Genomic DNA, 12,564 nt, shown 5'->3' on the forward strand with positions numbered 1-12,564 from the left:
GGTGGAGTGCCCAACCAACTACACACACTAACAGGCTACACGCCCAGCCATTTCCACAACACTAATGCACCCATCCACAATACCATTCTGCAACCGCACCACAAATGCCAATATCCAACCACAATTTACCTATACCCTCTACCTAACACTTACACTACCCGCCCCGGGTATCCGTGATGGGGGTCCACTCTTCCCCCATTCACACCTTCGCACCATCCACTCCACTCCACAATTTCCACCATTCTCACTCCATGTATTCCACACACCTGCACTTGCACACCTGTGCTCTCACACCTGGTGCCACCGGCACCCTTCTCTCCCCAAGCGCCTTCGCGCTGATCCACACACTCACTACTCACACACACCTGTCCAGCTCTCACACAGCATCATCTCAGCTAACTACTCCCTTCTGAAACTTGCGCTTCCCAGTCGTCCCTTTAAACTATTGCGCTCCCTCGTCATTATAATCCACACTAATCTACCTGCGTCCCCACTACAGGTATCAGTCACTAACTAAACTTAACGTCACCTAATGTCATCTTCGCTAGATCCCTATCAATATCCTAACCCACCCGGGCTAGTTTTCACTGCCATACACCCCATAATCTATTGCGCATTTGCCCCACCATGGGAAGGGTGGCAGGGATGCCACCCTTACCCACCGGTCCCATCGCTCACTACCAATTTTGCACATCAAATTTCAACAAATCAAAAATTTTGCCAATCACTACTCATCATCTGCCAATCATTACTGCCAATCCTTTGCCAATCATCAAATTTTGTTTTTCTCTAATTTCGGGGCCAAAACACTATCCTCATCACACAGTCTACTCACTAATGCCTCTCGGTGCGCCAATTCCTGTCCAAAGCCCGGCTTCGTAAAGCCGAGCAATGAATGTGGGTTGTTTGGTGCCAGCGGCTGGATACGTCCGGCATTCGGGGCAGGGACGGGGGCTTACCCGGGCCGAGATCCCACGCACCACCTCGGCGTGGAGCCATCCCATGGCTCGATCTCGACCTGCCGGAATGCCTCAACAAAAAGTGGTCGCCATGACGACCCTTCCTATCCAGCCGCCCGCTCCGCCTAGTGGAGCACGGACGCGGCCGTTCAAAGCGAGGCCCAGCACGCACCGAGGGCCCGATTCGGCTAAAAGTCGCTCTAACCTCTAACCCGGTTACCTTCGATGCCTCACCTGCATGCTTACACCCCGCAGCCCGTTCCTTGCTCACACATCCAGCCGTTCCCATGCTCCTCGTACCTTTCCTTACACACCCAGGTACCCTCATTCCACTCACAGCCTTGGTCACACACCTGACCACCGAACACTTTGGCACACATTCGTTGGTCGCACACCTCACCAACACACCTCTTCGCGCCCCCTCCTCTGTCACCTCCTCTGTGACAATCACAGGTGTGCTCTCATTCGCACACCCAACCACGTGCCTCACCACCAACTCCAGCGTGCATTCCCACTCACGCTCTACCATTCCAGGTGTGCATCCTTCCATCCCAGGTGTACATCCTCGCTCTCACCTGTCACAACCAACTCACTCTCCTTGTCACTCTCACTACTCTCACCTCCATTCTTGACAGCGCACTCTTTCCTCATGCACCCGTCCGTCACACACCTTTCTCGCGCACACTCTTGCGCACACTCTCCCGTCACACCCTCTGTAACACTTACCACACCGCGCTTCCATGTGCTCCCTCGCACACGCACTACGACCGACTCACTCTCGCCAGCACCCTCACTCCTTGGCACGCACTTTTTCCTCACACACCCCAGAGTCGGACTGTCTCGCACACCTCCTTTTTCGCACACCAGACCTGTCGCACACTTCACCAACGGCCTCTCACGAACACCCGGGTCCATCTCGACCCCCAAGCTTCTTAAATCCCCTGGCGCATCATACGCACGACCATATTGGTCACCACTTATACCGGGTCCTCTTTCTCTTCGCTTCTCCTCCATCACCTGCGAATCCCTCATCCGGTTAATGAGCACATCATCACGATCCAAACACAGACTTTGGACCAATTCTTTTATCTCCTCTTTTATCTCTTTCTTATCCCCTCTCCGTCGCTTCTTAATTTCGCTCACCCCTTCTTCCACTTCTTCTAATTTCTGCTTCACCTCTTTTATCTCCCGGTGCGTCTCCTCAAGTTCGTCCTCTAAGGCTACCTTGACCGTTTCTATGTGCGTCCTCACCTGCCGGTCCTTCGTCTCCATTACCTCTACCACCTCGTCCAACCTCGCTGTCAGTCCCTCACGTACCATCTGACATTCCCTCTTCGTCGCTATTGTTACGTGGTCCTCTCGGTGAATACCTGGTCTCGGTGACCCCCGGACCGTGAGAGGAACTCCGCCAGCAAGCTGTATTATATATGCGCTTTCGCCACGCAATCCATATGAATTTCACCCAGGAGACAACTGATGTTCAAGGATATATTTCCAATGGTAATGATACCATACAATTTCAATGACACAACCACGGAGATTTTCCCCGAGCAATCAACAATACACAACCCTCAACAATTCCCAATTCACAAACACTTCCCTATGAGTAAGATGGCCATCTTATCTATGTGTGTCCCGGTGAGTACTCACAACCCCCTTTCGGTCTCTGCTCCTCACAATGTCTCTGGGCCCCTCCTGACCAAGATACTGGTCGGCGTCTCCGCACTCGAGCGGTTGAACGAACCCCGGGTGGACGTTTCTCCACCGGGCAGGTATCGTACCAGGCACCGTGGCTGCAGCCCCTCGTGGCCACGCGAAGCGGGTACGGTAGAGCAAGCCAAACCCCACGCCGCTCGCAAGGCGCGTTAGGCCCCAACGTGCGACCCGCACGCGTCTGTTTAGACGGTGCCGCGAACGATGCCAGACGCGGGGTCGATGCACGGCCCCACGTCAACTTGACGTCTCCACCGGGCAGGTACACGTCCCGGTGATTCCTCTCGCCAGACAGGCTTCGGAACGCCGCTTTTCCACGCAGCGCAAGGTCGATCCCACCTTTGGTCGGAGCGGGGCGAGGAAGAATACTACTCGTCCCTTTTCTTCCTCGTGTCTTTTCTCCTTCCGTTTCCGGTCACTTCCGTTTCCGGCCACTTGTTCAGAAGGGCTCCTGACCCTCCAATCACAACAACCCTTAATATACTACACACGGATAAGCAAAGACCTGAATGGTAATTCACATACATTCACATAAATATGTAACACTCCCCCCCTTCAAGAAAGAAAGTTTGAACCCAGCGAAAACTTTCTTTGCCGGCCAATTTGGAGAAACAAACCAGATAACTCAACCCCCCCACATTATCAGTTCCCCCCGGGCACAGTTATCACTTAACAATAAAGCAACCCACATTTCACCACACCCCCTCCAGATTATTCCCTCTGGACTAAGCACCAGCAACGACATTGTCCCTGCCAAATCAAACTCCCTCTCATGACCCTCTGACTTTGACCGTCAGTTTCTTGTGAATGAAGGTTAAGGGGTTGATCAAAGATCCAAAGTTAGGCAACTCAATAGCACTTTTTCCGGGAGGCCAAGCCGAGTATTCACTACATGGATGCCTTTAGGAACGCGGAGTTCACGGTTAGTCCGTGCAGGAAAGTTCTCTACATGGGCGCCTTGAGGAACGTGGAGTTCACGGTTAGTCCGTGCATGAAAGTTCACTACATGGACGCCTTCAGGAACGGCGTTCACGGTTAATTCGTGTAGGAATCTTGGCTCGGCGGCTCCGCCGCCTTCAGTGCTTCAACTTCTCAGAACTTCCCTAATAATTATGGTGGGACCACTTGTCCCTGTAGTCCCATGAATAGCGGTCTCCTTCTCGGCCACTACTTTGACAATCCTTCCTTCGGGAGCTGCTGTAACTCAGGGAGCCTCCATAATAATATTGATTGCGGCCACCACCAAAACTACCGCCCAGTTGTCCTCTCCTGTAGACCTCTCGACGCCTACGAAATGCCTTCCCTACTGTTATGGTCCGACCCTCCAAATCCTTGCCATTCCAATTCTTCTCTGCCTCTCTGGCGTCTTTTGTGCTGGCAAACGTGACAAAGCCGAACCCTTTTGACTGTTGCGTTTCCCAGTCTCTTACCAACCGCACTTCCACCAGCGGCCCATATCTGTTGAAGACAGAGGTCAGAACTTCTTCCTCTGTTTTGAAGTTCAGTCCCCCTACAAATAACTTGGCACTTTTGTTGCCATCCCGAGCTGGTGTGGTGTTATTTTCCCTGCTGGGCTCTTTACCAACCCTCAGGTTACCATAAACTTGACCCCCGGCCAAATCATTCCCGATAACCACAGATACACCCTCTACAGGAAGCGTGGCTTGTAAGCCGACGGTGACCGGTCCTGACACCAAATCGGACTCCAAATGGATGACATGAAGGGGAGCACTAACACCGCCCCCGATCCCCTGTAAACGAACCCTATCCCCCGTTGCCGTCTCCTCGGACCATGGCAAAATGCCTTCAAGCATTAAAGATTGATGGGCCCCTGTGTCCCTCAATATCCTAACCGGTCTCCGGTTAGTCGAGGCTCCATCCAGTGACACAAACCCCTCTGAAATAAATGGTTGGTAACCCTTTTGATGGCGATTTCTTACGCTAGCCATCGCATTCGGAGTTGTAATAGTCGGACTCCGCTCTGGGTTGTCCCTTTTCATGAGGTAACAACTGGACATCAAGTGTCCAGGTTTCTTGCAAAACGCGCAAGTAGGCCCGGAGGAAAAACTCGTGGTCTGCCTCGGGCCCCCTGAAAAATAAGTTTGTCTTGGGCCCGCAGCCCTCTGACTTCGAACAGGTGGGGTATCCGCGTTGTCCCCATAATCCTCTCGAGGCCGCCGCCATGTATTGCCGTTCTCCGCACCTGCTGTTCCCCACCTCCCCTGCGGAGATCTAGGCGAGGAGTTTGGTTCGTGGACCCCTATTCGGTGGGTTAAGGCATAATCATCTGCCATGGTGGCTGCGTCCCACAACTTTGGTACCTTCTTTTCCTGCAGGTACACTTTGATGTCCTCGTGGACACACTGCTGGAATTCCTCCACCAGGATCAAGTCCCGCAATGTTTCGAAGTCTTTCCCGACTCCTTTTGACTCACACCACCGATCAAACATGTTTTCTTTCACTCTGGCAAACTCCACATGGGTCTCACTCTCCCTCTTCCTGGCATTCCTGAATTTTTGCCTGTAAGCTTCCGGAACCAACTCATAGGCCTTGAGGATGTGCTTCTTCAGTACCTCATAATCTGCACATTGGTCCATTGGTAGCGCCGAATAAATTTCCTGAGCTTTCCCCACCAGCACACTTTGCACGAGTATGGTCCAGGCCTCCTCCGGCCAGTTTAATTGTCGAGCCACTTTCTCAAAGTGTGGAAAAAATTTCGCGACTTCTTTTTCACTGAACGGTGGAACCAGCCTCACATGTCTGCCCACATCCCAGGTTTTCTGGTTAGGTGTCGACCCCGTCAGCAAGGGTGGTGCCTCTCCCCGTTCTCTCATTAACTCCAGCTCCTTGAATTTGATTTCTTGCTGAAGCTCCATGTCACGTTCCTTTAATTCCCTTTCCGCTTTTCTCTCCTCTGCTTCGAGGTCCCTTGCAGCTCTCCTCTCCTCCGCTTTTCTCCCTTCTAACCTTTCCTGGAGTTCTCGTTCCACTCTCCTTTCCTCTCCTTCTGCTTTCCTTTCTTCTTCTTTTAAATTTTCCTGGAGTTCTCGTTCCACTCTCCTTTCCTCTGCTTGCTTCTCTTCTCTCCTCTCTTCTGCTTTCCTTTCCTCTTCTGCTCTTTCCTTTTCTGCTTTCCTTTCTTCTTCTGCTCTTTCCTTTTCTGCTTTCCTTTCTTCTTCTGCTCTTTCCTTTTCTGCTTTCCTTTCTTCTTCTGCTCTTTCCTTTTCTGCTTTCCTTTCTTCTTCTTTGATCCGCTCCTGGCTCCGTAATTGCAACTCCAGTTTCCGGAGCTCAACGTCTTCTGGTTCTTCGGGTAGCCACTCCCAGGCTAACTCGTCCCATGTTCCTAATCCCACCATAGATTGTATCACCGTGGCCTGCAACTCTGCCTTCCTCAAATTAGTTCGGACCTCCAAGTTAAAATGTTTGGCCAATTTCAAGAGGTCCGACTTTAGCAACGCTCGGAACTGTGCCTCACTCGGGGTTACCCCAAAGTTCTGTGCCACAAACGCCATGGTGCCTATCGTTAACACCTGTTAACCTTCACCCAAGACTTTACCCCAATTTCTCAAAAAAAAAAATTACCAATTAATAATTAATTAATAAATTTTAATTAATAAAAAAATTATTATTTTATTATTTTATACAATTTTAAATCCCGGACGTAGACCCAATTGCGAAACCGCAAATCGTAATTTGGACGAGCCCCCAATTCTGTTACGTGGTCCCCTCGGTGAATACCTGGTCTCGGTGACCCCCGGACCGTGAGAGGAACTCCGCCAGCAAGCTGTATTATATATGCGCTTTCGCCACGCAATCCATATGAATTTCACCCAGGAGACAACTGATGTTCAAGGATATATTTCCAATGGTAATGATACCATACAATTTCAATGACACAACCACGGAGAGTCGGAGATTTTCCCCGAGCAATCAACAATACACAACCCTCAACAATTCCCAATTCACAAACACTTCCCTATGAGTAAGATGGCCATCTTATCTATGTGTGTCCCGGTGAGTACTCACAACCCCCTTTCGGTCTCTGCTCCTCACAATGTCTCTGGGCCCCTCCTGACCAAGATACTGGTCGGCGTCTCCGCACTCGAGCGGTTGAACGAACCCCAGGTGGACGTTTCTCCACCGGGCAGGTATCGTACCAGGCACCGTGGCTGCAGCCCCTCGTGGCCACGCGAAGCGGGTACGGTAGAGCAAGCCAAACCCCATGCCGCTCGCAAGGCGCGTTAGGCCCCAACGTGCGACCCGCACGCGTCTGTTTAGACGGTGCCGCGAACGATGCCAGACGCGGGGTCGATGCACGGCCCCACGTCAACTTGACGTCTCCACCGGGCAGGTACACGTCCCGGTGATTCCTCTCGCCAGACAGGCTTCGGAACGCCGCTTTTCCACGCAGCGCAAGGTCGATCCCACCTTTGGTCGGAGCGGGGCGAGGAAGAATACTACTCGTCCCTTTTCTTCCTCGTGTCTTTTCTCCTTCCGTTTCCGGTCACTTCCGTTTCCGGCCACTTGTTCAGAAGGGCTCCTGACCCTCCAATCACAACAACCCTTAATATACTACACACGGATAAGCAAAGACCTGAATGGTAATTCACATACATTCACATAAATATGTAACACTATCAAGTCATCTTTTAGTTCTTTCTGTGTCGCCTTTAACCCTCCTAATACCGCAGTGTTCCTTTGAACCTGCTCCGTTAGTCCTTTTTGTCCCTCCGTCAGCTGTTCCACCTCCTGCGTCAGGTCCTCTATGCCCCCTTGTAACTTTACAGTCCCCTTTCTCACCTCCTTCTCCATGTGCTCCTTACAGTGCCTCACCTCCTCGCGCACTCCTCCGACCTCCTCACACACACCTCTTCTGATCTCCTCTCCCATTACTTGCATCTCCTGCCCAGATGCCACCCTCATCTGCTCCATTTCCTCCCTGTGAGCATCCAGTTTGGTTTCTACCCCCATTCTGACCCCCTCTATCTGCTGCCCCATTTGGTTAACTTCCCTTTCCGCTTGGTCCCTCATGTCCCTCAATTTGCCTTCCATCCTGTTTTCTAACCCCTCTAACCCCTTTTGCATCCCTTCCATTTGATTCTCTTGAGCGGCCATTCTGTTTTCTACCCCCATTAACCCATTTCTCACCTCTTTTATCCCGTTGTCTAACCCCTCAAAATTATTGTCTAACTTCCCAAATTTCTTGTCTAATCCCTTAAAATTATTGTCTAACCCCTCACCGGTACCCCTCGCTTCGTCCGTCATTACCCCCAATTGCTCACTCTGAGCCCTCAATCCCACAATTTGGTTTCCCAATTGCTGACTATTAGCCTCTATACTGTTTTTCAAACCTCCAATTTGGTCTATAAGGGCCCTCATTTGCAGGAGGAAAAGGTTCGGATCCACCAGCGGCGCTACCACGGTCGCGGGCGTGGTCGCCGTGGCCATGTGCGAGGCGCCATTTCGTGCGTCTGCTACCCTCACTGCTTCGCTCTCCTCATGTCCCTCATTTTGGGTCCTGGATCGACCCTGCTTCACTCCCTACTACCGGAACCCAGCCGTCTTGGTCTGCCATAGCGCGACTTTCAAAATTCGGGTTTTTATTTTCGTAAAACAAAATCAAATTTCGCTGTTATAATTTCGAGCGCGTGAAACGCGCTCCGGATCGAATTCCACTTCCCGACACCAAAATGTTACCCTAATGGTACAATTGGTGTTCCAAAATTTGGGCCTAACTGAATTTAGTCCCAGGTCCGAATCCAACTCCTCGACACCAAATGTTACAGACGCGGTTGTGGATGTTGGTTTACCGAGCGGTTTGGTATGACCGCATCTGCACAGTTTACCCGATTATACTCGAACGTTGGCCGAGTCGCGCTATGCTAAATCAATTACGGAAAGGACACAGCGGCTGGGTTAAAATGACACGACACCAGGGGTACAGTTCTCAAGACCTCCGGAGGAGGTTATAATATTGCGGAACGTTAGATTACAAGGACAAGAGAGACAGCATAGTAAGGTAGGCACTTAATCACGGTCTTATAGTAACCCCGACAGACGACAGATAAACGGGACAAGACTGACTCACACGGGGATTGATGGCAAGGAAGGGCAGGTAGTCGGTGGACAGCACAAGGTGCACTCTTGGCTCAGGGACAGGATCCACACGGTCCGAAAGATGCAGGGAGGTCTCTCAGCGCTCGGAGGTCGCGACTGGTTCTTCTTCGTGGCTGAGGTGCATCTGACGTCACGTCCGGTAAGTGGCTGCGTATATCCGGCGGGGAGTGACACGCCCTCGGCTCGTTAGCTCCGCCCCAGATGGAATCGGCCCGTTGCTTCTTATTGGGTGCGGGGGTTACCGGGCTCCGCCCTTGACGAGGAGCTGACAGCCAGCCCCTTCGTGGTAACCCCGTGGGCGCACATGGCAATGGCGGCTAACCAAGCCGGTGTGAGGACGCACACTCCCCGCACCGCGGCCGCGCCGCCCCCGCTGTGGTTGTAGTTGTTGTTGTTATTGTTTCATGAGGAAGATGGGAGGAGGTATGGGGAGGTCCTAAACTCACTACTGGTGCCATACAATCACATTCTGGTGCAACGAAGAGTCAGAATTAATGGAAACGAGTCCTTAACTGACATAGACTAAGAATAACTAGCAAGATGTCCGAAAGTTGTCTACGTGAGATGCGGTGGACCTGGGCACGACATTTAATGGGGGAAGAAGGGGAAGGTCGGTTCTACAGAGTGTTGTTTACAGACAATGGGACTAGGGAATGGGGGATTGGGGATAGTTGGGGAGTATTGGGGAAATAGGGGAATATTTACAAGCGGATATGGAGGCCAAATCCCATATCCGCAACAGTATTTTTGAGGTCAACATAGGCCAGATTTCTAAAATCCTCAATTTTCATCCAATTAACTTGAAATTTGAAGAGCATTTGCATATCTGCTCACTGAATTCAACTACTAAGTATTTTTGAGGTCAACATAGGCCAGATTTCTAAAATCCTCAATTGTCATCTGATTGACTTGAAATTTTAAGAGGATTTGCATATCTGGACACTGAATTCAACCATCAATTATTTTTGAGGTCATCATAGGCCAATAACTTATTTTAGGGACTCTGCAAGTATCGTGCTATGCACGACATATTTCTTGTTTGATTGTTTGTCTCAGAGCAGGATTTCTCAAAAAGTTGTGGATAAGTTATGGCAAAAGTAGGTGGATAAGTTGGGTAGGTGACAATAACAAGTCGATTCGATTTTGGTTCAGATCCGGATGCCGATCCGGCCTATCAGTGGGATACAAAACATAAACTGTTGAGCCTGGCGGAGGTTTGCACTTTACCCAGTGCCGTTTTAGTTTTTTCAAGCCCCCACTGAACAGTGAACATGCATTTGTAATAAATACATGAACATAACCCGAGTTTGCTTTTATTGGATAGGCTACTCCACAGAACTGTTTATTGTTGGCACCGTGGGTGGCATAGGAGTCAGGCATAGTGTGCTTACAATTTACTTTGTATAACAACAATTGTTTCATTCATCCATTTCATTGTTGGTGTCATAATACCTTTTTAAAATTTCATAATAAATGTTACCTTATAACCAGAAAGGTGCTTGCATTTTTAGTGCGGCTACCTACGCATTATTCAATTCTTTGCACATGCAGTGGCATCGTCATCTGTGTAATAACATTTGAAACCTGTGGCCTTATTTGTGCAAACAGGCCCTCACCTTCTTTGTTTTAATGAAACTCTGAATGTGAGTCATTGTGTAAAGGTTATCGTTGTGTGTTTCCCACAGAGCTTATGGGATCGACCAAAAGGCTGAATGTGAACTATCAAGATGAAGATGGGTAAGTCTAACTTGCATTTTTACTCGATGATGCAACCGGTGACCTTTTCTTCTGCTAATATCTTCATAAAGCAAGAATGAGTCTGTATCCATCTTGCACACCCACTGTGTCCTCCCTTCGCCTTCATTCTTCTTCACAACCTAGTCGTGCAATTCTCCCTCTATTTTGTCCCTTTCCCCTGCTGTCAGTGTGTTTCCCCCATCTCTTTCTATTATTCCTTTTGTTATGTTTCGTCCTGATCCATTCTGTGCTCTAGCTCTGCCATTGGCCTCGACTTCATATGCGTATTTAAAAAACAATGGATGTAGTAAGTAAAACATTGCGATTGTATTAATGCAATGATACTGAAACCCTTGATGACTATGAAGATGATCCTTGCAGCTCTTGACTGTGCATAATGTGAAGTTGATGCCATTCTTATTACCTCCACCACCAAAGGTGGACGGTTGTTATGTGTTCGCCCTTGTTTGGTTGTTTTTTGTATGTGAGCACAATATTTCAAAAAGTTATGGATGGATATGGATGAAACCTGGTGGACAGGTTGGGTGTGTGTCAAGGACGAATTGATTAGATTTTATTGAGGATCTGGATCCGGATTGATTCTTCACCATTGAGAGATATGGCAATATATATATATATATAGCAAGATGTTTCAAAAAGTGGTGGACGGTTTCAGAAAAAAACTTGGTGGATGAGTGTATAGGTGACGAGAACAAGTCGATTCCATTTTGGTTAAGGTCCAGATCTATCAGTATACAGATCTGGTCTATCAGTGGGACACAAAATGTAAACTGTTCCTCTTGACGGAGATATGTGTTCTACTGAGTGCTGTTATAGTTTCCTTCTGATTACCTCCGCCACCAAAGGTGGATGGAGGTTATGTTTTTACCTCTGTCTGTCTGTCTGTGAACAAGATATCTCAAAAAGTTGTGGATGGATTAGGACGAAATTTGGCGGACAAGGAGCGCATGTGACAAGGACGAAATGATTCGATTTTTGTGAAGATCTGGATCCGGATCCGGCTACTATAATTTTTTAAAGTGATTATTCACCATTGGGAGATTTGGCCAAAAACGATACATAGCAGGATATCTCAAAAAGTTGTGGACGGATTAGGACGAAACTTGGTGGACCGGTGAGGTGTGTGACAAGGACTAATCGATTTGATTTTGGTGAAGTTCCGATTATGGATTCGGATACGAGAATTATTTAATTTTTCAGTGATTCTTCACCATTGAGAGATCGGGCGAAAAGTGATATATAACATGATATTAAAAAAAGTTATGGACGGGTTATGAATAAACTTGGTGGATGAGTTGGTTTGGTGACAAGAACAAGCCGATTCGATTTTGGTTCAGGTCCGAATCCAGATTTAACCCATCATTGAGATACAAAACAAACTGTTCAGCCTGGCGGGGGTATGCGTTCTACCGAGTGCTGTTAGGGGGTATGCGCTCTACCGAGTGCTGTTAGGGGGTATGCGCTCTACCGAGTGCTGTTAGGGGATATGCGCTCTACCGAGTGCTGTTAGGGGGTATGCGCTCTACCGAGTGCTGTTAGGGGGTATGCGCTCTACCGAGTGCTGTTAGGGGATATGCGCTCTACCGAGTGCTGTTAGGGGGTATGCGCTCTACCGAGTGCTGTTAGGGGATATGCGCTCTACCGAGTGCTGTTAGGGGGTATGCGCTCTACCGAGTGCTGTTAGGGGGTATGCGCTCTACCGAGTGCTGTTAGGGGGTATGCGCTCTACCGAGTGCTGTTAGGGGGTATGCGCTCTACCGAGTGCTGTTAGGGGGTATGCGCTCTACCGAGTGCTGTTAGGGGGTATGCGCTCTACCGAGTGCTGTTAGGGGGTATGCACTCTACCGAGTGCTGTTAGGGGGTATGCGCTCTACCGAGTGCTGTTCTAGTTAGCTTCTGCTTCGTCCTATGGACAGCTTGCATCAAAAACCATACTGTACAAAAATTTGAGTTATTCCGATACTCATACTTCAGGGTAAATTCATCAAATTATCTGTGGTAATAATACTACGAC

The 12,564-nt window shown here is 49.4% G+C and overlaps 1 protein-coding gene across 2 annotated transcripts in view; it reads left to right on the forward strand.

Annotated features, from left to right (window-relative positions):
- Positions 1-12,564, forward strand: part of LOC137426860 (caskin-1) — a 313,044-nt gene that overhangs the window by 134,798 nt on the left and 165,682 nt on the right. For both annotated transcript variants that reach the window (XM_068115825.2, XM_078778949.1), the window contains exon 2: positions 10,478-10,529. In XM_068115825.2, coding sequence (XP_067971926.2) covers positions 10,478-10,529 — 52 coding nt within the window. The remainder of the gene's footprint in view (positions 1-10,477; positions 10,530-12,564) is intronic.

The sequence above is a fragment of the Myxine glutinosa genome, chromosome 5 (genome assembly GCF_964187855.1).
Source record: "Myxine glutinosa chromosome 5, kmMyxGlut1.1, whole genome shotgun sequence".
Classification (NCBI taxonomy): domain Eukaryota; kingdom Metazoa; phylum Chordata; class Myxini; order Myxiniformes; family Myxinidae; genus Myxine; species Myxine glutinosa.